Source organism: Misgurnus anguillicaudatus, chromosome 24 (assembly GCF_027580225.2).
Source record: "Misgurnus anguillicaudatus chromosome 24, ASM2758022v2, whole genome shotgun sequence".
NCBI lineage: Eukaryota > Metazoa > Chordata > Actinopteri > Cypriniformes > Cobitidae > Misgurnus > Misgurnus anguillicaudatus.
Genome location: NC_073360.2, coordinates 48,751,190 through 48,778,756, shown reverse-complemented (window position 1 = coordinate 48,778,756; position 27,567 = coordinate 48,751,190). Strand labels below are relative to the sequence as shown.

Sequence of the window (27,567 nt, the reverse complement as noted above, 5' to 3'; positions counted from 1 at the left end):
TGTCATCTGGTTATGAGTTATATGCAGGGTGCGATTTGCCGGGGGGGGGGGATTTCCCCCTTTCTGGTCAATGTATCACTGCCTCTGCTTAATTATTTTTATCCCCGGTGGGGATAAATTTATCCCCCCCTCAAAGTGATCAGTGCTACTACACTAGTGGCGAGACGGATCGCAAAACTTATCACGGATCCGTGGTTTGATTAAAGTCAATTTTGTTTTAAAATGCGCTACCTTGGCTGACTCTGATACAGCTGCCGCGCAGCCTCTCTGTATTCACCACTCTGAAGACTTGATCAATGTCCCGCCCACGGCGCTATCTGATTGGTTACAGATCCGGTTACACCAGCCTATCAACACTTGCGAGATGGTTATGGAGCTGTGTGTCGAAACAATGAAATGCAGCATATTCAGCAGCCGCATATTAATAAAGCGGGAATAAACATCACAATCTGATTATCTGTTTATGATGACAAGCAGAGTTAGTGTCCCAGTCACACCATTGAGAATGGCGGAAGTTACACATGATAAATGCCGATGAGGCGTTTAGCGAGGCGCGGGCGCGTCCAGTTTGCCCAAATGAGAATAAGTGACTAACACATAATGCATCTGACTTTTCTATCATTTCACTGTAGCTCAGCATCGCGGTGTAAAGTTAATGTTATTACTTTAAAAGCAGCATTAAAACAGTTTCTACTGTAATGGTTTAACTTTGCAATCAATACATTGTTCATATTTATGTTTAATGTTTAACATATATATAGTTTTGCCATTCAAGATTTAATTCTTGCGTGTTTTTTCGTTGTGCATGATAACAGCTCATATGTGTGGGGAAAGATAAACTATTAGAGTAAAAATATTGCGTTAGGCTGCTTCATGAGTTAATAAGAAAAAAGTTTTTACAATTCCTGCAAATGCAGTGATGAGTTCATGTTCTCATGATTTATTTTTATGAATTAAAATGTTTTGAAATGTGCTGTGGACAGAGACGCATTATGTCAAGAATTATAAAAAATCGTCAATAAGCTCATAATTTGTGCTAAAATAGTATAAATGTTTAGTTTTAAAACAAAGCTGGTTATATTTTATGTTTCTGCGCAAGTTCAGCAGACAGTGAGGTTCGGGTTTGTTCCAATCAGAGTTCGGAGAGAGCATTTCTGAATATTATAAATATTTTAATTAGAAATATATAAAAATTTAATGATTATATGCTGGCACATTGCCTACAAAATCAACTGTCCTCGGTTAAGAGATAATCATTTCAACTTGATTAAAAAAGCCAAAAGTAATAATTGAATTGAATAATATATCTACCACATGAAAGGTTGTAATATGTATTAAAAACTACAAACAGTGAGTTTTGAACAATATTTACTATTATTTTGTGATTGCTCAAAATGTGTCCCACATATTCGTCACCACCGTCAGATATTTATAAAAAGCAATAAAATCAGACAACTACAGAGTCAACTGCATTCCTGAGGACCCCATTTTCAAACCTTCAGCTCTATTGAATGCTTCAAGATCACTCAAGCTCCTGTATGTTTGTTATTTTCTCTTAAACTTCTTCATATTTTTGGACACTGCTACTGTGACAACTATAACATGTCAACACCGTCATCTTTGTATAAAAAATATTAGATTAGATTATGAAATAAATGTATAATTTTTAAGAAAAGGTCTGAAGTAGCTAGCAACATAGCGGAAACAAGATGGCTAATGTGAACAACTCATCTATTGGTTTTTGTCACCAGTTATGATTTGATATTTTTTCATCACAGTGCTCAGGATTGTTATTTTTGCACCAAATATTTACATAAAGTTTAAGCAAGAAGCCATTGACTTGAGTGGTATACATTTTGGAATTGTATGTTGTAATGAGGCCACTGTCACTACCGTCAGACGGAGTTTTAAATTAATATACTAATTATAATAATAATAATTTGTTACATTTATATAACACTTTGTCTGCAGACCTCAAAGTGCTTTACATATGAATGGGGGAATCTCCTCAACCGCCACCAATGTACAGCATCTACCTGGATGATGCAACGGCAGCCAAATTACATCAGAACACCCACCACACACCAGCTTATTGGAGAGGAGACAGAGTGATATAGACAATTAGTATATATTGGGATGATTAGTAGGCCAATGGGCAAGTTTTGGCCAGGATGCCGGGGCACACCCCTGCTCTTTTTTGAATGTCATGATTTTTAACAACCACAGAGAGTCAGGACCTCGGTTTAACGTCTCATCCGAAAGACTGGGGTGTTAGGACCCACACAGACTTTATGTTGGCAGAACGTTGGAAACTTTTTTGAGATTGACTGCTGTTAAATAAAATCATAAAATAATTCAATTAATTGTATTAAAGCAACACAATTGCACTGTTGCACTTTTAAACCTCATGTGGGAGCCTTAAGCCAATCTTACATGGAAAACTACATATTAAAGTAACACTATGTAGACAGTCATGTGATTGTTGTTAGTTTTACTTACTGAAGTTTTTTGGTTTCTTTAATCACAGGCTGCAGTTTCACAAGAACTTCATCTGCTGTATTTTTATCTCCAATAAATTTATTTAGATTAAGTTCATCCAAATGCTGCTCAGACATCAACAACACAAAAACTAAAGCTGCCCACTGTGAAGAGGAGAGTTTTGTCTCTCCTACTGATGAAGATTTCACATAATCTTGAATCTCCTGCAGCAGTGAATCATCACCCAGTTCATTCAGACAGTGAATCAGATTGATGGATTTCTCTGGAGACAGATTCTTATTCAACTTCTGTTTAATGTACACAACAGTTTTCTCTTTCTTGTAGGAGCATCTTCTCATCTGTGTCAGTAGATCCTGTAAGAGAATCTGATTGGACTCCAGTGAAAGACCCAGAAGAAAACGCAGGAAAAGATCCAGATGTCCATTTTTACTCTTTAAAGATTCATCTACAGCTTGATGATGCAAATTGATTAATAAATACTCTCTTGATGTACGTTTTATTCTGCCTAAAACCTTTGAAAACTGATTTTCATCAAACACATTTCTGTTGTTGTTTGTGAAGGAGATGTGAGCATAAAGAGCTGCTAGATGTTCCTGGATGCTGAGATGAACAAAGCAGTAAACTTTCCCCTGATACAAACCAAACTCCTCTCTGAAGATCTGAGTACACAATCCTGAGTACACTGATGCTTCTGCTACATCAATGTCACACTCTCTCAGGTCTTCATCATAGAAGATCAGATTGCCTTTCACAAGCTGCTTAAAAGCCAGTTTCCCCAGTTTGAAGATCATGTCTTCATCTTTCTTCTCATAGTCCTTCTGATGTTTGATGTTTGTCTGAATGATCAGGAAGTGTGTGTACATTTGAGTGAGAGTCTTGGGGATCTCTCTTCTCTCTGCTTCACTCAACATTCTCTCTAGAACAGTGACTGAAATCCAGCAGAAGACTGGGATGTGACACATGATGTAGAGACTCCTGGATGACTTCAGGTGTGAGATGATTTGATCAGACAGACTCTTATCACTGATTCTCTTCCTGAAGTATTCCTCCTTCTGTGGATCACTGAAGCCTCGTACCTCTGTGACTCGATCAACACACTCAGAGGGGATGAGATCAGCTGCTGCTGGTCTGGAGGTGATCCAGATGAGAGCAGAGGGAAACAGATTCCCCTTGATGAGGTTTGTCAGCATCACGTCCACTGAGGTTGATTCACTTACATCACACAACCTCACACTGCTGTGAAAATCCAGAGACAGACGACACTCATCCAAACCATCAAAGATGAACAACACTTTATATCTTTTACTAGATATGTTAATTTCTTTTGTTTGTGGGAAGAAAAGATGAAGAAGATCTAAAAGACTGAGTGTTTTGTTCTTCATCAAATTGATCTCTCTGAAAGGAAGTGGAAATATGAGGTGGACGTCCTGATTCTCTTTCTCTTCAGCCCAGTCCAGAATGAACTTCTGTACAGAGACTGTTTTTCCAATGCCAGCGACTCCCTTTGTCAGCACACTTCTGATGTGTTTGTCTTGTTCAGGTAAAGGTTTAAAGATGTCATTACATTTGATTGGTGTCTCCTCTGTTGTTGTTCTTCTGGATTGTGTCTCAATCTGTCTCACCTCATGTTCATTACTGATCTCTCCACTTTCACTCTCTGTGATGTAGAGCTCTGTGTAGATCTCATTCAGTAGTGTTGGGTTTCTCTTATTTGATGTTACCTCATACAAACACTCAAACTTCTTCCTCAGATTTGATCTGAATGTGTTCAGGACTTCAGTAAGATCAGAGTCATGACTGTAAAATATAAACACCAGATTATTACACAAATACCTGTAAGAGTAAAAATGTATAGAACAAAATGTTTGTATCATAAGACACAGGACTTTTAATGGTTTGTAAAATGTTACATTTATGCAAAATAGAAAAGGTCAACATTTTCTACTAAATAAAATAAAATCCTATAATTTACCTGAAATGAGGATTCATGTTTTCATTGAAGTCTTGTGGTTTATTATCAGATTGTTCAATCTTCCTCCTCTTACAGTCAGGTTCTGTTATTCGTCTGGATGGCAAGAATGAGAATCAATAATTTCTTTACATTTTACTTTTAGTGGATTTTCACGTAACTTTATTAGCTTTACAGTTTTTACACTGCTGTGAATTAGGGATTTGCACAAATGGTTGAATATTTAATCTGCAATAATAATTTGAATGGAAGAAATGGTATTCAAATGTTTGTTTTTAACCCTTTCGCAGCCATTGGCAAGTTAACTCATCAATTAAGAGAAATTGCTTCCCTGCCAATTATGAGTTTTTTCCAGCAATACCATTATTATCCACCATATGGCGCTCCTACCCAACTTATGCAACCAGGAAGCAACCCCTCTCCCCAAACAGTTCAGACCCGATCCGATCACGTGATCGGAAATCGGCCCCGATCACGTGGTTTCAGACTCCTATTTACCTTCCGATCAGGATTCGGATACATGTGCAGGGTTTAAATTGGTCCAGGACTGTCCGGGGCTAAGCCCCGGCACACATACTGAAGGTCTCGCTGTGCTCCGAGCCAGTATACGCGCTGCGCTGGTGCGTGTGAACTGACACGAATAATGATGTGTTTTCATTCATAGGCTTCACACACTCGTGCATGCGGTGCACCCACGACAAAACCGGGTTTTTACCGCTCATTTAAACGACGCGTTGATCGTTTTTGTCACGATGTGCTCAGTTAATCTACATCAGTATGCAGCTCTGTGTCTCGCTCAGAACCTCAAGAACGCACATTCGCGCAGGAGGATCACATTACACATTGTAGAGATGAGAGATGGAGAGAGAGGTAAGAATGGTGCATATGTCGAAAAAACTTAATAGAAGTCTAGAAACAAAGTATTAAAGTATGTATAGCATGTCAATCATCTTATTACAATATGTTAACTAGATAACCGGATACAACTTATTGTATAGTTTAATAAAATAATGTATTTTGATTTTACAAATCAATTACAACCGAACTATAGTGATTGTTTAACTAACAGCTAACCAGCTTAGGGAATCTCTTTGGCTAATTCATAAGACATATTGCTGAATCAGTATGTTGTTTTTCTTGTTAATTGAGTCTTTTTGAGTAGCCTATCTTATGCCTAGAATTAGTCAAGGAGGTTGAGTCTTATAACTTTCTTCAAAGTTTGATCAATTGTGCATAATGACATGTGCACCAAATGCATATAGGGTGTCAAGACTCATAGATTTGCATAATTTAAAGTTCAGGTTTTAAAGTTTGGGTCAACATGTGGCACAGCTTTAAAGCTGAAACTTATAAAATCCTGTCAGAGGTCCAAAATGTCATTGAAACACACCAGTGGCTTTGCTGTCATCAGGATTAAACATGTTACCCCTCGAACCCTCCCTCCTAACAGAGCCTCCCCACAAAACAAATCCCAATATTACCCCTGTACATATATAGTATATATGAATTATTTTTTAACACATCAATAGTTATGCTGTGGCACAGAGTTAGACTCTTGACTCCACACAGAAACAGCAATGCGTGCGGCATGACATAAGGAACATCATGGTTCTGTTTTATCGCTCTTCTTTATTCTTTTTTTATGTATTATAGAAGTATCCGATCGGGACTCGGTATCGGCAGATACTCAAAATCAAATGACTCGGACTCGAGGGCAAAAAACCTAATCGTGACAACCCTAGATGAAACCCACCCATATATGAGAGGAGATAAAAAGAGAACAAATGAAGGTAGGAGGTAGAAGGTAGTCTTTATATATTTCACGAGTTCACACTTACAAATAAGTTGGTAAGATTAAATTAGTAAACGTATTTGGCGTGCTGTCCGGGGAGAGGGCTCTGAGCTCGGAAATGGGCCCGAACGCAGAGTATCCCCCCCCCAGTTTAGGAATTAACCTGGTGAGTGAGAGGTGATGGGGTGGTGGAGGGATTCTGAAGACTGCAGAGGATCTTTGCAGAGTCAAACTGTGACTTATATATGGCTTGCCTTTGTCCTGATTGGGTAGATATGATGATTACTGATTGAGGACATCTGGTGGTACTAGAGTATCTGTTGATTACTGATTATAGACAGCTGGAAGTACTTAAGTGGTTTATTTGACGTGCTCCTCCCGAACTACGTTAATAAAAATCATTTCACGAGTTCACACTTACAAATAAGTTGGTAAGATTAAATTAGTAAACGTATTTGGCGTGCTGTCCGGGGAGAGGGCTCTGAGCTCGGAAATGGGCCCGAACGCAGAGTATCCCCCCAAAAAGCAAAATTAACTTATTCGGACAGCAGCCGGGAACTGTACCCCCCAAAAAATAGAAATGATGAGGCTGATGTTGGCTGTGTTTGCTATGCATCCGATGGGAGTTCAATACTCGCTGCGATTGGAACCGTCTGACGGAAGTTCAATACTCATTGTGATTGTACAGGAAAGCCTCGGTTGAAAATTATGTGGACGGTTTATATTTGGAGGGCTTTTTGTGGCCTCCGACGGGAGTTCAATACTCGCTGAAATCAGAGCCATCCGACGGGAGTTCAATACTCGCTGCGATCGGACGAGTAAGCCCTCACTGATGATGGGGTGAATGAATTAAATTGGGAGGGTCTTGCAGCATCCGACGGGAGTTCAATACTCACTGTGATCGGAACCCGTCCTACGCGAGTTCAGTACTCGCTGCGATCGGACGAGTAAGCCCTCACTGATGATAAGGTTGGCAATTTATATCAGGAGGGCTTTGCGGCATCCGACGGGAGTTCAATACTCGCTGCGATCGGAACTCGTCCGACGGGAGTTCAATACTCACTGCGATCGGACGAGTAAGCCCTTACTGATGATGGGGTGAATGTCTTATAGTGGGAGGGTCTTGCAGCAGCCAACGGGAGTTCAATACTCACTGTGATCGGAACCCGTCCGACGGTAGTTCAATACTCGCTGCGATCGGACGAGTAAGCCCTCACTGATGATTAGGTATGCAAATTATATCAGGAGGTCTTTGCGGCATCCGACGGGAGTTCAATACTCGCTGCGATCAGAACCCGTCCGACGGGAGTTCAATACTCGCTGCGATCGGACGGGTGAGACCCCGTTTGTCGATGACGTGGACGATTTGTATTAGAAAGGCTTTGCGGCATCCGACGGGAGTTCAATACTCACTGTGATCGGAACCCATCCGACGGGAGTTCAATACTCACTGCGATCGGATGGGTAAGTCCTCCATTGGCGATGAGGTGGACAATTTATGTGGGAGGGCTTTGCGGCATCCGACGGGAGTTCAATACTCGCTGCGATCGGAACCCGTCCGACGGGAGTTCAATACTCGCTGCGATCGGACGGGTAAGCCATCGCTGATGACGAGGTGGATGTTTGATTATTTTCGATTTGGTGGAGTTTGCGGCGTCTGGCAGGACTTCAGTACTCAATGTGATCAGGCGGTTAAGCCCCTGCTGACTATAAGGTGTACATTTAGTACATTTGAAGGCCTAGATGTAGGCCGAAACATGTTGGTGGTATTTTTAGGTTCCATTATGAACTAGCACCTTTATTAAATCGGTTTTATAATTAAGAAGAGTGCCTTGGTGTCCTTTTGTTATTTTTTGATACATTTGGTTATTTTAGATTTGGAGGGCTTTGCGGCATCCGACGGGAGTTCAATACTCGCTGCGATCGTAAGCCATCGCTGATGACGAGGTGGATGTTTGATTATTTTCGATTTTGAGTACTTTGCAGCGTCTGGCAGGACTTCAGTACTCAATGTGATCAGGCGGTTAAGCCCCTGCTGACTATAAGGTGTACATTTAGTACATTTGAAGGCCTAGATGTAGGCCGAAACATGTTGGTGGTATTTTTAGGTTCCATTATGAACTAGCACCTTTATTAAAGCGGATTTATAATTAAGAAGAGTGCCTTGCTGTCCTTTTGGTATTTTAGATACATTTGGTTATTTTAGATTTGGAGGGCTTTGCGGCGTCCGACGGGAGTTCAATACTCACTGCGATCGGACGGGTAAGCCATCGCTGATGACGAGGTGGATGTTTGGTTATTTTTGATTTGGTGGACTTTTGCGGCGTCTGTCAGGACTTCAGTACTCAATGTGATCAGGCGGTTAAGCCCCTGCTGACTATAAGGTGTACATTTGGTACATTTGAAGGCCTGGATGTAGGCTGAAACATGTTGGTGGTATTTTTAAGTTCCATTATGAACTAGCATCTTTAGTAAAGCGGAATTATAATTAAGAATACTGCCTTTGAGTCCATTTGTTATTTTTGAAACATTTGGTAATGTTAGATTAACAGTGCTAAGCGGCGTACAACGTGAGATCAATACTCACTGCGATCGGACGGGTAAGCCCTCGATGATGACATGATGGATGTTTTGTTATTTTAGCTTTTGTGGACTTTTATGTCATTTGACAGGTCTTCAGTACTCACGGTGATCGGATGGGTAAGCCCCCGCTGTCGATGAGATGTACATTTGGTTATTTTAGATTTGGAGAGCTTTGCGGCGTCCGACGGGAGGTCGATACACACTGCGGTTAGATGGTAATTCCTTGCTGACAACGAGGTGAATGTTTGGTTATTTTAGATTGGGAGGGCTTTTGCGCCGTCTGACGGGAGTTCAATACTCGCTGGGATTGGACGGGTAACCCCCTGTGGATGTAGACTTGAATACGTTAAGTTATTACCAATTGGGAGGGCTCTAGCACCATTCTAAGAGAGTTCAATACTCCCTGCGATCGTATGGCTAAGCCCCTCCGACAATCGAACGGGTTAGAGTTGGTTTGCTGATAAGAGTTTGGTGCGCTTTTTTGATGTGGAAGCGGTAAGAGCAAGCATCACTACCGCAGCAGTGGAAAAAACTGACCCTCCGTTAGAGCATAGGAAACATCACTGCGGCGGTTGAAAAACTAAACTTCTGCGGGAACAGGGAAAACATAATTGTTGCAGCAGGAAATTTATTGAGTATACAATATAGCTGGCTGTGTGTAAATTTAGTTGCTTTAAGAAATCCTCGTATCTACGTCGATCAGACTTTTGAATTGATGTTGGTTAATAATAATGATAATAATGATATTTATAAATTATAAATGTTTTGTGTACTTGTATAGTTTGTATTGTATGGTATATTGTATTATGTTTTATGGTCAGTGCATGTGGACTAGGGGTGAGCAGCGGAGTTTGTATTTGTATTCGTAACGATCTCAAAATTGTTTGAATCTGAACACAGCAAAATCACCAGCGTCAAATCCACTCCGCCAGCGCACACACGGGCACCACTACTAGGTCTGGTGGCACTCTTATAAACACCAGCAGCATACATCCAACACCGGCGATTCCACTGCGTAATTTTTGTTTTGAAAATAAAATGCAGGACTTGCTTAATGTTAAAAGGGGTTATTAAGAGATAAAGTTTGGAACTTGATTGGTGTTAAAAAGTTAATAAGATAGATGAAACTTGAAAACGATCTTCCAGGCGCTGAATGACAGATTCAAAGCATGCATGGACGAGCAAGTGCGCGACCTCAATATATACACACACGCAAGGTTGATAATTGTATATTGTTTTTAAAAGCTATCATGTCCGGTTCTGCTGTAAATCATGGATGGATGAAGTTGTGGCTGCAGGTTAAGCATCAAGCCAATGCAGTCTGGGATCGAGATGTTTAATAAATCATCTAAAAGGTAAACGACGTAGGAATTGCAAAGTTGTTAAGGAGAACCCATCAAATGCTTCTAGAAACATATAAAAAATCTCTGGTATCTTTGCAGGCAAGTAAAAATTCTCTATCCCATGAATCCAGATGACTGAGCATCACTTTTAAATGCACAGGTGATACCTACTTTGCCAGCCGAGCACCACGACTGATGTTTTTGATCAGGGTTACAACTTGATCAATGTTATAATAGTGAAGAGAAAATCTTGGATAGCGTTTATCAAAAGCCGTGTTTAAGTAACTAAAATATAATCTTTATATGACAGTAAGTTGAATGCGTGTACGTATGACATTTCCCAGATAGGTACGTTTGCAAGATGTCTGTTAAAGATCTGGAGATCTGGAACACATCTGGTGTGTAAAACATCTTACAAAGGTTTAAGAATGAGCTGCTTTATATGCATTCTAAATTAAAAAACGTCTTGCATGCATCTTCAACATGTCGATATGACATCTTATAGGAAACGTCTCAGAGACGCGTTGCAAATGAGCAAAAAATCTAAATACGTCTTGCAGATGTAAACGCAGACATCAAATAGACGTCTTCGAGGTGTACCTGTGCCATTAGGGTTAACACCTTGTTACATGTTTTAATGAAAACCCTGTTTAATATAACAGACCACTGGCTGATATTGTGCGATTTTTGATAAATTTTATGTTAATGTTAAATAAACTTACATTTTGCCCGTCAGTCATCTCCTCAGTTTATGCAAAATGGTATCAGCATGGAAGCGTACTGATGTTGAACATTTACTATTCGTTACATGCATGCCCAAGATGTATGGTGAATACAGATTATGCATGGGAATATTGTCTTATTTCGAGTCGGGGTGGCTGTTGAGCAGGTCTGAAAGTGAGTAACTTCTGGATCGTTGCTGTTTGGAGACACAAATGTTTAAAACGATTCAGTCCAAATTGGAGAACGGTTTTAACTTGTTTGCCTTAAAGAACCAGTTCAAGATAATGATTCGTTCACAAACTAAACAGACATCATTAGTCATCACAAATAGTATTTGGGGATGGGATGCTTTCAACGTAGCCGGGTTTAAACAGTGCTTGAGGCCGGGCAATGAATACTGATGGTAAAGCGAAGCTTCGAATCTAATTGCTTCAACAATGATTCACTGTTTCTAAGCACTAGAAAAGCCTAGATATGGCACCACCTGCTGGTGAAAACATACTACACACTTTATACAAATTCCACCAAGCAGAGATAGGCTCTCACTTGGGGGGGCAAGACAATAGAAGAAGGGAGCTGAGGAAGAGAAGACGAATATATGGCGTCCGGGCCTGTACCGGTAGCGGAGGCAGCCTCACGCTACAGTGTTCGGTCAGGCCACAGCCAGAGGACAGGATTAGAAGGAGAAGCCTGTTCCACTAGCGGAGACATGCTCACGCTTAGGAATGGCGAATAATGGAAGGAAGCTGAGGAAGGGAAGAATATAGGGCGTCTGGGCCTGTACCGGTAGCGGAGGCAGCCTCACGCTACAGTGTTCGGTCAGGCCACAGCCATAGGACAGGATTAGAAGGAGAAGCCTGTTCCACTAGCGGAGACATGCTCGCGCTTAGGAATGGCAAATAATGGAAGAAAGCTGAGGAAGAGAAGAATATAGGGCGTCTGGGCCTGTACCGGTAGCGGAGGCAGCCTCACGCTACAGTGTTCGGTCAGGCCACAGCCATAGGACAGGATTAGAAGGAGAAGCCTGTTCCACTAGCGGAGACATGCTCATGCTTAGGAATGGCGAATAATGGAAGGAGGAAGAGAAGTATATGGGGGTCCAGGCCTGTACCGGTAGCGGAGGCAGCCTCACGCTATAGTTTTCGGTCAGGCCACAGCTAGAGGACAGGATTAGAAGAAGAAGCCTGTTCCACTAGCGGAGACATGCTCACGCTTTGGAATGGCGAATAATGGAAGGAGGAAGCTGAGGAAGAAAATAGGGTGTCCGGGCCTGTGCCGGTAGCGATGGCAGCCTCGCTCTACAGTTTTCAGTCAGAACATGATTAGAATGAGAAGGATCCTGGGTCTGAGCCGCTAGCGGAGCCATGCTCACGCTGAGAGGTTGCCATGCGTTGCCGATGGCTGTTGCTGATGATCCATAGCATGATCCGGCCGTGCTGGAGACTGTAACATCTACTCTAGAGCAAGGGTCTAAGCACATTCTATTAATAGACAATTGTAATATTTATTTATTACATATTTTCTATATTAGCTTGGATTGGATTATGCATGTTAACATTTTAAACAATACTAAAACATATTAACAAGTAAAACAAAAAATTTTGAGTAGACTAAATCAAAAAGTTACCCTCCAGACTGTTTTATCCATTGTGGTAGCCCTTGCTAACAAAAAGTTTGGAGACCCATGGTCTAGAGCTTCTGAAGACTGCAGAGGATCTTTGCAGAGTCAAACTGTGACTTATATATGGCTTGCCTTTGTCCTGATTGGGTAGATATGATGATTACTGATTGAGGACATCTGGTGGTACTAGAGTATCTGTTGATTACTGATTATAGACGGCTGGAAGTACTTAAGTGGTTTATTTGACGTGCTCCTCACGAACTACGTTAATAAAACATCATTTAAAGAAGAACATTTTCTAGAAGGCATTAAATCATTAAAAATGCTGGTTCTGGCTGGCAACTTTTAAAAAACACTGGCAGGGAAAGGTTTAATGTGCCACCACAGGGCTTTTTCACTTCACCTTTACTGTCTTTTACAGACTTTAATGTAGAATATACATGAAAATTAATTTGTATGCATTTCTGATTGTTTTGGCAATAAAGATCGCAGACTAATTGAAGTATTTAAGAGTTTTTTGACAGGTTGTTTTTGTCCACCGGCTCGAGGGTTATTTAGATTCACTGCTCCGCCACATCACCACATCATAAGATTTGTTAGCTTCTTGTTATATAGCCTAATTAGGGCCCGAGCACCGAGGAGCAGGCCAGAATGGCCTGCACCGTAGGTGCGAAGCCCTATTGGTTTTGCTCGAATTATTCTTTTTTTTTACACTTTTGGGCATTTTAAGTGCCTTAACATACTCGAAAACTCTTGCAATTTGGCACAGACGTCAGAGTCGTCCGTCATTGCGAACGGGTAAAGGCTTGAACACGGGCGTGGCACGGGAGCTCTGTAGCACCCCCTGTAATGCAAAAAAAAAACAATTGTGCACAGATCGTGCAAACATGTACGCACATTTACGAAAGTTGGTACACATATAGATCTCATCGACCAGAACAACTTTCGCCCTCTAACCTATTAGCTCCGCCCAACTGGAAGTCGGCTATTTAGGGCCCGAGCACACCGGGGTGTGAGGACCCTATTGTTCTTCAAGGAGTTATTATTAGGGCCCGAGCACCGAGGAGGAAAGGTGCGAAGCCCTATTGTTTTTGCTCGAATTTATTATTATTTTTAGGGCCCGAGCACCGAGGAGCAGGCCAGAATGGCCTGCACCGAAAGGTGCGAAGCCCTATTGTTTTTGCTCGGATTTATTATTATTTTTTTTTTTTTTATTATTAGGGCCCGAGCACCGAGGAGCAGGCCAGAATGGCCTGCACCGAAAGGTGCGAAGCCCTATTGTTTTTGCTCGAATTTATTATTTTTTTTTTTTTATTTTTATTTTTATTTTTTTTATTATTTTTATTTTTTTTAACACTTTTGGGCATTTTGGGTGCCTTAACATACTCGAAAACTCTTGAAATTTGGCACAGACGTTAGAGTCGTCCGTCATTGCGAACAGACAAAGGCTAGAACACGGGCGTGGCACGGGGGCTCTGTAGCGCCCCCTGTAATGCAAAAACAAACAGTAGTGCGCAGATCGGGCAAACATGTACGCACATTTACGAAAGTTGGTACACATATAGATCTCATCGACCCGAACAACTTTCGCCCTCTAACATTTTAGCTCCGCCCAACAGGAAGTCCGCCATTTTGGATTGTTTAAAAAATGCATGCGGTGAACTTTTGAATACTCCTCCTAGGGGATTCATGCAAATGACACCAAAAGTGGTGATCATGATGTCAAGACATTGGACTTGCTAAATTGCGAAGGGATTTTTGATATCTCGAACGGTGTTGCCATGGCGAAGCGGCAAAGTCATGGCGAAATCAGAGAAACAGGAAGTGTCTAATATCTATGGCAAAAAATATCTTATTGTGATGCCATGCGGGGTGTTTGTTCGTCTGAAGATTCCGATCGCATCGATGCGCCTATTGTGACTCCCGGGTATAGCGCCACCACCAGGCGGCAGGAAGTGTGTCAGTTACAAAGCTGGATTTTTTTGACAGTTCCATGCAATGTTCTTTTAAATACTCCTTCTAGAAAAATCATGCAATTGACACCAAAAGAGGTCAACATGATGAAGAGACATTGTAGATGATAAATTGCGAAGGGATTTTTGATATCTCGAACGCTGTTCCCATGGCAACGTGTCAAACTTTACTTTCATTTTAAAGGCATATTTAAGCCTTACAGTTTCATGCAGTGAACTTTTAAATACTCCTTCTAGGATATTCATGCAATTGACACCAAAAGTGGTCAACATGATGCTGAGACATTGTAGATGCTAAATTGCGAAGGAATTTTTGACATCTCGAACGCTGTTCCCATGGCAACACGTCAAACTTTACTTTTATTTCAGGCATATTTAAGGCTCTTGGCGTGCTTAGATTAAAGTTAAATTTGGCAAACACATCAGAGTTGTCGGCTGTTAAGTGTTGACAAAAACGTCAGATAAAGGCGTGTCTATTTAGTGTCTCACTAGCGCCCCCATTTGTCTAAAATGTGGGGTTTCTTTTACCTACAGTACCTAAATGGATCAGTAGCAACATGAAATAGTCCACTGATATTTACCCACTTGATGCACATGCCCACCGTGCATCGTTTTCTCGGAGGCACCGTGTAGCGGTAAAAAAACGTGCGAGGGCCCGCCATCGCTGCTTGCAGCTATATTTATTATTTTTTTTTTAACACTTTTGGGCATTTTGGGTGCCTAAACATACTTGAAAACTCTTGAAATTTGGCACAGACGTCAAAGTCGTCCGTCATTGCGAACGGGCAAAGGCTGGAACACGGGCGTGGCACAGGGGCTCTGTAGCGCCCCCTGTAATGCAAAAAAAAACATTGGTGCACAGATCGGGCAAATATGTACGCACATGTACGAGAGTTGGTACGCATATAGATCTCATCAACCCGAACAACTTTCGCCCTCTAACATTTTAGCTCCGCCCAACAGGAAGTCTGCAATTTTGGATTGTTTAAAAAATGCATGCGGTGAACTTTTAAATACTCCTCCTAGGGGATTCATTGGATGGACACCAAACGTGGTGATCATGATGCCGAGACATTGCTCTTGCTAAATTGCGCAAAGGGATTTTTGATATCTCGAACGGTTTTGCCATGGCGAGGTGACAAAGTCATGGCGAATTTAGAGAAACAGGAAGTGTCTAATATCTAAGGCAAAAAATATCTTATTCGGATGCCATGTGGGGTGTTTGTTCATCTGAAGATGCAGATCGCATCGATGTGCCTATTGTGACTCCCGGGTAGAGCACCACCACCAGGTGCCAGGAAGTGTGTCAGTCATGAACTTTTAAATACTTCTCCTAGGGAATTCATACGATTGACACCAAACGTGGTGAAGATGATGCTGAGACATTGGACTTGCTCAATTGCGAAAGGATTTTTGATATCTCGAACGGTGTTGCCATGGCGAGGCGACAAATTCATGGCGAATTCAGAGAAACAGGAAGTGTCTAATATCTAAAGCAAAAAATGTCTTATTGGGATGAAACGCAGTGTGTATGTTCGGCCAATGATTCCGATCGCATCGATGTGCCTATTGTGAGTCTCGGGTATAGCGCCACCAACAGGCAACAGGAAGTGTGACAGTCACAAAAGGTGGATTTTTTGACAGTTGCATGCGGTGAACTTTTAAATACTCCTCCTAGGATTTTTATGCGATTGACACCAAAAGTGGTCAACATGATGCCGAGACATTGTAGATGATAAATTGCGAAGGGATTTTTGATATCTTGAACGCTGCTCCCATGGCAACACGTCAAATTTTACTTTCATTTTCAGGCATATTTAAGCACTTGGCATGCACTTTGGGTGCCTTAACATGCTCGAAAACACTGGGAATTTGGTACAGACCTCAAAGTCATCGGCCATTAGGACCGGGCAAACGCTGGAAAACGGGCGTGGCAGTAGGGCTCTGTTGCGCCCCCTATAATGCAAAAAAATTATTGGTGCACAAATCGGGCAAACATGTACGCACATGTACGAGAGTTGGTACGTATATAGATCCCATCGACCCGAACAACTTTCACAATCAAACCTATTAGCTCCGCCCAACAGGAAGTCGGGCATTTTGGATGGTTTCAAAAATGCATACGGTGAACTTTTGAATACTCCTTCTAGGGGATTCATTGGATTGACACCAAACGTGGTGAACATGATGCCGAGACATTTTTCTTGCTAAATTGCGAAGGGATTTTTGATATCTCGAACGGTTCTGTCATGGTGAGGCGACAAATTCATGGCGAAATCAGAGAAACAGGAAGTGTCTAATATCTAAGGTAAAAAATGTCTTATTGTGATGACACACGGGGTGTTTGTTCGTCTGAAGATTCTGATCGCATCGATGTGCCTATTGTGAGTCTCGGGTATAGCGCCACCACCAGGCGCCAGGAAGTGTTGCAGTCACAAAGGTTGATTTTTTTGACAGTTCCATGTGATGTTCTTTTAAATACTCCTCCTAGAATGTTTATGCGATTGACACCAAAAGTGGTCAACATGATGCCGAGACATTGTAGATGATAAATTGCGAAGGGATTTTTGACAGCTCGAACGCTGTTGCCATGGCAACGCGTCAAACTTCACTTTTATTTCAGGCATATTTTGGTAAACACATCAGAGTTGTCGGCTGTTAAGTGTTGACAAAAAGGTCAGATAAAGGCGTGTCTATCTAGTGGCTCACTAGCGCCCCCGTTTGTCTAAAATGTGGGGTTTCTTTTACCTACAGTACCCAAATGGGTCAGTAACAACATGAAATAGCCCACTGTATTTACCCACTTGATGCCCTTGCCCACCGTGCATCGTTTTCTCGGACGCACCGTGTAGCGGTAAAAAAACGTGCGAGGGCCCGCCATCGCTGCTTGCAGCTATATTTTTTATTTTTATTTTTTTTAACACTTTTGGGCATTTTGGGTGCCTTAACATACTCGAAAACTCTTGAAATTTGGCACAGACGTTAGATTCGTCCGTCATTGCGAATAGACAAAGGCTGGAACACGGGCGTGGCACGGGGGCTCTGTAGCGCCCCCTGTAATGCAAAAACAAACAGTAGTGCGCAGATCGGGCAAACATGTACGCACATTTACGAAAGTTGGTACACATATAGATCTCATCGACCAGAACAACTTTCGCCCTCTAACATTTTAGCTCCGCCCAACAGGAAGTCCGCCATTTTGGATTGTTTAAAAAATGCATGCGGTGAACTTTTGAATACTCCTCCTAGGGGATTCAAGCAAATGACACCAAACGTGGTGATCATGATGTCAAGACATTGGACTTGCTAAATTGCGAAGGGATTTTTGATATCTCGAACGGTGTTGCAATGGCGAAGCGGCAAAGTCATGGCGAAATCAGAGAAACAAAAAGTGTCTAATATCTAAGGCAAAAAATGTCTTATAGTGATGACACGCGGGGTGTTTGTTCGTCTGAAGATTCCGATCGCATCGATGTGCCTATTGTAAGTCTCGGGTATAGCGCCACCACCAGGCGCCAGGAAGTGTTGCAGTCACAAAGGTTGATTTTTTTGACAGTTCCATGTGATGTTCTTTTAAATACTCCTCCTAGAATGTTTATGCGATTGACACCAAAAGTGGTCAACAGGATGCTGAGACATAGTAGATGCTAAATTGCGAAGGAATGTTTGACATCTCGAACGCTGTTGCCATGGCAACGCTTCAAACTTTACTTTAATTTCAGGCATGTTTAAGGCTCTTTGCGTGCTTAGATTAACTTTAAACTTGGCACACACATGAGAGTTGTCGGCTGTTAAGTGTTGACAAAAAGGTCAGATAAAGGCGTGTCTATTTAGTGGCTCACTAGCGCCCCCGTTTGTCTAAAATGTGGGGTTTCTTTTACATAGAGTACCCAAATTGGTCAGTAGCAACATGAAATAGTCCACTGATATTTACCCACTTGATGCACGTTCCCACTTTGCGTCGCTTTCTCGGAGGCACAGTGTAGCGGTAAAAAACGTGCGAGGGCCCGCCATTGCTGCTTGCAGCTATATTTTTATTATTAGGGCCCGAGCACCGAGGAGCAGACCAGAATGGCCTGCACCGAAAGGTGCGAAGCCCTATTGTTTTTGCTCGGATTTATTCTTTTTTTTTTTTTTTTTTTTTTTTATTATTACTTTTATTTTATTTTTTAACACTTTTGGGCATTTTGGGTGCCTTAACATACTCGAAAACTCTTGAAATTTGGCACAGACGTCAGAGTCGTCCGTCATTGCGAACGGGCAAAGGCTGGAACACGGGCGTGGCACGGGGGCTCTGTAGCGCCCCCTGTAATGCAAAAACAAACAGGAGTGCGCAGATCGGGCAAACATGTACGCACATTTACGAAAGTTGGTACACATATAGATCTCATCGACCCGAACAACTTTCGCCCTCTAACATTTTAGCTCCGCCCAACAGGAAGTCCGCCATTTTGGATTGTTTAAAAAATGCATGCCGTGAACTTTTAAATACTCCTCCTAGGGGATTCATGCAAATGACACCAAACGTGGTGATCATGATGTCAAGACATTGGACTTGCTAAATTGCGAAGGGATTTTTGATATCTCGAACGGTGTTGCCATGGCGAAGCGGCAAAGTCATGGTGAAATCAGAGAAACAGGAAGTGTCTAATATCTATGGCAAAAAATATCTTATTGTGATGCCATGCGGGGTATTTGTTCGTCTGAAGATTCCGATCGCATCGATGCGCCTATTGTGACTCCTGGGTATAGCGCCACCACCAGGCGGCAGGAAGTGTGTCATTTACAAAGCTGGATTTTTTTTACAGTTCCAGGCAATGTTCTTTTAAGTACTCCTTCTAGAAAAATCATGCAATTGACACCAAAAGTGGTCAACATGATGCTGAGGCATAGTAGATGATAAATTGCGAAGGGATTTTTGATATCTCGAACGCTGTTCCCATGGCAACCTGTCAAACTTTACTTTCATTTTAAAGGCATATTTAGCCTTACAGTTTCATGCAGTGAACTTTTAAATACTCCTTCTAGGATATTCATGCGATTGACACCAAAAGTGGTCAACATGATGCTGAGACATTGTAGATGATAAATTGCGAAGGGATTTTTGATATCTCGAATGTTGTTCCTATGGCAACGCGACAAATTTTACTTTCATTTTAAAGGCTTATTTAACCCTCTGGGGTCTAAGGGGTTTTTAGGGCCCTGGAGAAGTTTTGACATGCACTGACATTTGTGCTTTTTTCAGTTGCTTAAAAACATAATAATGGCAAAAGTCTTATAACACTGTGTTCAGCACAAACTGGGCTACTATATTATATGATCAACATGTATGTACATGTTTGTATTTTTGAGAGAAAAATGTTTATGCGTGGTTTTTGAAAAAGCTAAATTTTTAAAGGGATACTTCACCGATTTAGCATTCAGCTTTGTATCTGTAGAAACCCGGCAGTATTACTGAATGACCATGTTTCCCTCCATTATTTCCCCCTGAGAGGAGAGATATCTGCATTTTGGTTCTGCAAAAAAGTCCTCCGATGATGCAAAAATCGTCATATTACATCATCGAAGGACTTTTTTGCAGAACCAAAATGCAGATATCTCTCCTCTCAGGGGGAAATGAGGGAGGGAAACATGGTCATTCAGTAATACTGCCGGGTTTCTACAGATACAAAGCTGAATGCTAAATCGGTGAAGTATCCCTTTAAGTGACTGATATAAGTCAAAAAAACTCATACTAAACATGTTTTCCCAAGACTTTTCAAAACAGGATCTAGTAGTCTAGAGTTTTTTCTTTAAAATGATGTGAAAATCATTCTGCTTACTCATTTACATAAGACAATAATATTGATTTACAATTTCAAAGTCACTTTTTGGTTAGGAAGGCAATATGCAAGGAGGCTGGAAGCTCTTGAATAGTCTGTGATTGACAGCTGAAGAACAAAACACTTGCATAATGAGCTGCATAGGCTAATGAGACGACGCCTTGTTACGTGTTTGTTTGTGAAAGCAACACAAAATAAATGCCTTCCCATGCGTGGTCCTGCGTTAAATAAACTTACCGTGCAGAGATATACGCGAACAAACAGGGTTTTAGATGTGTTTAGATCCGTCTTAATACAAAAGTGCGTCAAATATGAGGCATTGTGTGTTTGTGTGTGTGTTTGGCCGTCAACCGCGTCTGACGGAAGCACAAAGAAAACATAAGCGCCTGGAGATGACTTGTATTTACAGGCGAGAGAGCATACTTTATTATTTTACCACAAAGCGCGTCAAATATGAGGCATCTTGTGTTTTTGTGTGCGTTTGGACCTCGATCCCGTCACACTGACGAAGCACACACTCGCGTCTTTTTGGAGATAACTTTATGCGCGAGTAAACAAGTAGATGTGATGTTTGCAATGGCACCTTTTATAAGAATCCCACAAAGCGCGTCAAATATGAGGCATCGTGTTTGTGTGTGCGTTTGGACATCGCGTCACTGACGAAGCACACGCACTCGCGTCTGTTTGGAGATAACTTTAGGCGCGAGTAAACAAGTAGATGTGATGTGTACAATCGCATATCTTATAATGATACCACAAAGCGCGTCAAATATGAGGTATTTGTGTGTGCGTTTGGACGTCAATCGCGTCTGTTTGATGAAGCACACACACTCGCGTCTGGAGATAACTTAAGTTACAGTCTGAGTAAACAAGTAGATGTCATGTCACCAACACTTGGATTAAAACTCAACACAGCACTGAATGGCTCCAGAGACGGAGTCTCCATTGACTGGGGTTGACTAATGAATATGGATGATCTCTTCTCTTCAATGGAGCGGGGCGTGGCTCATTATAGATAATGCAGGAACACGAGAAAGATGGTACATCTCCCTCTTCTAACACAGTTAACAACGAATTAAAATATTTGATTTCGATTTCACTTACATCTTCCAAAAGCAGACATTCCAAGCATTATGTCGATATGTATCTTTTGTTTATATGAGAAGTATTCCTTAAGTTACAGTTAATTTTTCTGACGTGTTTCTGAAAGGACTTCACTGAGGGAGAGAGAACAAAACACGCATCATGTTTATTTTCCTAATTTTGCGAAAAGCACAACATTCTGTTTTTATTGAGAGTGGACAGAAAAAAAACTAGACACTTTAACGTTTTAAATGATGTATAAATCATATCTGTATGACCAAAATCAGCAGAGTTATCTAACTCTCTTTGCGGAGTGATTGAAAAATAAAGAGTTTGCGGCGCCCGCGCCACCGTCGACCCCAGAGTGTTAAGCATTACAGTTGCATGCGATTTTTTTTTAAATACTCTTTCTAGGTAAATAATGTTATTGACACCAGAAGTGGTCAACATGACGCTGAGACATTGTAGATGCTAAATTGCGAAGGATTTTTGACATCTCGAACGCTGTTCCCATGGCAACACGTCAAACTTTACTTTTATTTCAGGCATATTTAAGGCTCTTGGCGTGCTTAGATTAAATTTAAATTTGGCACACACATCAGAGTTGTCGGCTGTTAAGTGTTGACAAAAAGGTCAGATAAAGGTGTGTCTATTTAGTGTCTCACTAGCGCCCCCGTTTGTCTAAAATGTGGGGTTTCTTTTACCTACAGTACCTAAATGGATCAGTAGCAACATGAAATAGTCCACTGATATTTATCCACTTGATGCCCTTGCCCACCGTGCATCGTTTTTTCGGAGGCACCGTGTAGCGGTAAAAAAACGTGCGAGGGCCCGCCATCGCTGCTTGCAGCTATATTTAGTTTTTTTTTTCAACACTTTTGGGAATTTTGAGTGCCTTAACATACTCGAAAACTCTTGAAATTTGGCACAGATGTCAGAGTCGTCCGTCATCGCAGAAAACCAAAGGCTGGAACACGGGCGTAGCAGGGGGGCTCTGTAGCGCCCCCTGTAATGGAAAAAAAACCATTGGTGCATAGATCGGACAAACATGCACGCACATGTACGAAAGTTGGTACGCATATAGATCTCATCGACCCGAACAACTTTCGTACTCTAACATATTAGCTCCGCCCAACAGGAAGTCGGCCATTTTGGCTTGTTTAAAAAATGCATGCGGTGAACTTTTAAATACTCCTCCTAGTGGATTAATGGGATTGACACCAAACGTGGTGATCATGATGTCAAGACATTGTACTTGCTAAATTGCGAAGGGATTTTTGATATCTCGAACGGTTCTGCCATGGCGAGGCGACAAATTCATGGCGAAATCAGAGAAACAGGAAGTGTCTAATATCTAAGGCAAAAAATGTCTTATTGTGATGACACACGGGGTGTTTGTTCGTCTGAAGATTCCGATCGCATCGATGTGCCTATTGTGACTCCCGGGTATAGCGCCACCACCAGGCGCCAGGAAGTGTTGCAGTCATAAAGGTTGATTTATTTGACTGTTCCATCCAATGTTCTTTTAAATACTCCTTCTAGGATATTCATGCGATTGACACCAAAAGTGGTCAACATGATACTGAGACATTGTAGATGATAAATTGCGAAGGGATTTTTGATATCTTGAAGGCTGTTCCCATGGCAACGTGTCAAACTTTACTCTCATTTTAAAGGCATATTTAAGCCTTACAGTTGCATGCAGTGAACTTTTAAATACTCCTTCTAGGGAAATAATGTGATTGACTCCAGAAGTGGTCAACATGATGCTGAGACATTGTAGACGCTAAATTGCGAAGGAATTTTTGACATCTCGAACGCTGTTCCCATGGCAACGCGTCAAACTTTACATTTATTTCAGGCATATTTAAGGCTCTTGGCGTGTTTAGATTAACTTCAAATTTGGCACACACATCAGAGTTGTTGGCTGTTAAGTGTTGACAAAAAGGTCAGATAAAGGCGTGTCTATTTAGTGGCTCACTAGCGCCCCCGTTTGTCTAAAATGTGGGGTTTCTTTTACCTACAGTACCCAAATTGGTCAGTAGCAACATGAAATAGTCCACTGATATTTACCCACTTGATGCACATGCCCACCGTGCATCGTTTTCTCGGAGGCACCGCGTAGCGGTAAAATAACGTGCGAGGGCCCGCCATCGCTGCTTGCAGCTATATTTAGGGCCCGAGCACCGAGGAGCAGGCCAGAATGGCCTGCACCGAAAGGTGCGAAGCCCTATTGTTTTTGCTCGAATTTATTAGGGCCCGAGCACCGAGGAGCAGGCCAGAATGGCCTGCACCGAAAGGTGCGAAGCCCTATTGTTTTTGCTCGGATTATTATTTTTTTTATTATTATTTTTATTATTATTATTTTTTTTTAACACTTTTGGGCACTTTGGGTGCCTAAACATACTCGAAAAGTCTTGAAATTTGGCACAGACGTCAGAGTCGTCGGCCATCAGGTCCGGGCAAAGGCTGGACCACGGGCGTGGCAAGGGAGCTCTGTAGCGCCCCCTGTAATGCAAAAACAAACATTGGGGCACAGATCGGGCAAAAATGTACGCACATGTATGAGAGTTGGTACGCATATAGATCTCATCGACCCGAACAACTTTCGCCCTCTAACATTTAAGCTCCGCCCAACAGGAAGTCAGCTATTTTGGATTGTTTAAAAAATGCATGCGTTGAACTTTTAAATACTCCTCCTAGAGGATGCATGCGATTGACACTAAATGTGGTGAACATGATGTCGAGACATTGGACTTGCTAAATTGTGAAGGGATGTTTGATACCTTGAACAGTTCTGCCATGGCGAGGCGACAAATTTATGGCGAAATCAGAGAAACAGGAAGTGTCTAATATCTAAGGCAAAAAATGTCTTATTGTAATGACACGCGGGGTGTTTGTTTGTCTGAAGATTCCGATCGCATTGATGTGCCTATTGTGACTCCCGGGTATAGCGCCACCACCAGGCGCCAGGAAGTGTGACAGTCACAAAGGTGGATTTTTTTGACAGTTGCATGCGATGTTCTTTTAAATACTCCTTCTAGAATATTCATGCAAGTGACACCAAAAGTGGTCAACATGATTGCTGAGACATTGTAGATGATAAATTGCGGAGGGATTTTTGATATCTCGAACGTTGTTCCCATGGCATCGCGTCAAACTTTACTTTCATTTTAAAGGCATATTTAAGCCTTACAGTTGCATGCAGTGAACTTTTAAATACTTCTTCTAGAAAAATCATGTAGTTGACACCAAAAGTGGTCAACATGAGGCTGAGACATTGTAGATGATAAATTGCGAAGGGATTTTTGATATCTCAAACGCTGTTCCCATGGCAACGCCCCAAACTTTACTTTTATTTCAGGCATATTTAGGGCTCTTGGCGTGCTTAGATTAACCTAAAAGTTAGCACATACATCAGATTTGTCGGCTGTTAAGTGTGCACAAAAAGCTCAGATAAAGGCGTGTCTTTTAAGCGGCTCACTAGCGGCCCCGTTTGTCTAAAATGTGGGGTTTCTTTTACCTACAGTCCCCAAATGGGTCAGTAACAACATAAAATAGTCCACTGATATTTACCCACTTGATGCATTTGCAAACCGTGCATCGTTTTCTCTGAGGCACCGTGTAGCGGTAAAAAAACGTGCGAGGGCCCGCCATTGCTGCTTGCAGCTATATTTATTATTTTATTTTTTATTTTTTTTAACACTTTTGGGCATTTTGGGTGCCTTAACATACTCGAAAACTCTTGAAATTTGGCACAAACGTCAGAGTCGTCCGTCATTGCGAACGGGCAAAGGCTGGAACACGGGCGTGGCACGGGGGCTCTGTAGCGCCCCCTGTAATGCAAAAAAAAAACATTGACGCACAGATAGTGCAAACATGTACACACATGTACGAAAGTTGGTACGCATATAGAGCTCATCGACCCGAACAACTTTCGCCCTCTAACATTTAAGCTCCGCCCAACAGGAAGTCGGCCATTTTGGATTGTTTAAAAAATGCATGCGTTGAACTTTTAAATACTCCTCCTAGAGGATGCATGCGATTGACACCAAAAGTGGTGAACATGATGTCGAGACATTGGACTTGCTAAATTGCGAAGGGATTTTTGATATCTCAAACGGTTCTGCCATGGCGAGCCGACAAAGTTGTGGCGAAATCAGAGAAACAGGAAGTGTCTAATATCTAAGGCAAAAAATGTCTTATTGTGATGCCATGCGGGAAGTTTGTTCGTCTAAAGATTCCGATCGCATCGATGTGCCTATTGTGAGGCTCGGCTATAGCGCCACCACCAGGCGCCAGGAAGTGTGTCAGTCTTGTACTTTTAAATACTTCTCCTAGAAAATTCATACGATTGACACCAACCGTGGTGAACATGATGCTGAGACATTGGCCTTGCCAAATTGCGAAGGGATTTTTGATATCTCGAACGGTGTTGCCATGGCGAGCCGTCAAATTTATGGCGAATTCAGAGAAACAGGAAGTGTCTAATATCTAGAGCAAAAAATGTCTTATTGGGATGAAACGCAGTGTGTATGTTCGGCCAAGGATTCCGATCGCATCGATGTGCCTATTGTGAGTCTCCGGTATAGCGCCACCAACAGGCACCAGGAAGTGTTGCAGTCACAAAAGGTGGATTTTTTGACAGTTGCATGTGGTGAACTTTTAAATACTCCTCCTAAGATTTTCATGCGATTGACACCAAAAGTGGTCAACATCATGCTGAGACATTGTAGATGATAAATTGCGAAGGGATTTTTGATATCTTGAACGCTGTTCCCATGGCAACGCCCCAAACTTTACTTTTATTTCAGGCATATTTAGGGCTCTTGGCGTGCTTAGATTAACCTAAAAGTTGGCACACACATCAGAGTTGTTGGCTGTTAAGTGTTGACAAAAAGGTCAGATAAAGGCGTGTCTCTTAAGTGGCTCACTAGCGCCCCCGTTTGTCTAAAATGTGGGGTTTCCTTTACCTACAGTCCCCAAATGGGTCAGTAGCAACATAAAATAGTCCACTGATATTTACCCACTTGATGCACTTGCCCACCGTGCATCGTTTTCTCGGACGCACCGTGTAGCGGTAAATAAACGTGCGAGGGCCCGCCATTGCTGCTTGCAGCTATATTTATTTAGGGCCCGAGCACCGAGGAGCAGGCCAGAATGGCCTGCACCGAAAGGTGCGAAGCCCTATTGGTTTTGCTCGAATTTATTAGGGCCCGAGCACCGAGGAGCAGGCCAGAATGGCCTGCACCGAAAGGTGCGAAGCCCTATTGTTTTTGCTCGGATTATTATTATTTTTATTATTATTATTATTTTTTTTTAACACTTTTGGGCATTTTGGGTGCCTAAACATACTCGAAAACTCTTGAAATTTGACACAGACGTCAGAGTCGTCGGCCATCAGGTCTGGGCAAAGGCTGGAACACGGGCGTGGCATGGGGGCTCTGTAGCGCCCCCTGTAATGCAAAAACAAACATTGGGGGCACAGATCGGGCAAAAATGTTCGCACATGCATGAAAGTTGGTACACATATAGATCTCATCGACCTGAACAACTTTCGCACTCTAACCTTTTAGCTCCGCCCAACAGGAAGTCGGCCATTTTGGATTGTTTAAAAAATGCATGGGGTGAACTTTTGAATACTCCTCCTAGGGGAATACATGGGATTGACACAAAACGTGGTGATCATGATGTCGAGTCATTGTCATTGCGAAGGGATTTTTGATATCTCGAACGGTTCTGCCATGGCGAAGCCACAAAGTCATGGCGAAATCAGAGAAACAGGAAGTGTCTAATATCTAAGGCAAAAAATGTCTTATTGTGATGACACGCGGGGTGTTTGTTTGTCTGAAGATTCCGATCGCATCGATGTGCCTATTGTGACTCCCGGGTATAGCGCCACCACCAGGCGCCAGGAAGTGTGACAGTCACAAAGGTGGATTTTTTGACAGTTGCATGCGATGTTCTTTTAAATACTCCTTCTAGAATATTCCTGCGTTTGACACCAAAAGTGGTCAACATGATGTTGAGACATTGTAGATGATAAATTGCGAAGGGATTTTTGATATCTCGAACGCTGTTCCCATGGCAACGTGTCAAACTTTACTTTAATTTCAGGCATGTTTAAGGCTCTTGGCGTGCTTAGTTGAACTTTAAATT

At 42.0% G+C, this 27,567-nt stretch overlaps 1 protein-coding gene across 1 annotated transcript in view; it reads right to left on the bottom strand.

Moving 5' to 3' along the window:
• LOC141361726 (protein NLRC3-like) overlaps window positions 1-27,567 on the bottom strand; it is a 261,228-nt gene that overhangs the window by 194,323 nt on the left and 39,338 nt on the right. The window contains exon 7 of the mRNA XM_073863424.1: window positions 4,472-4,564. Coding sequence (XP_073719525.1) covers window positions 4,472-4,564 — 93 coding nt within the window. The remainder of the gene's footprint in view (window positions 1-4,471; window positions 4,565-27,567) is intronic.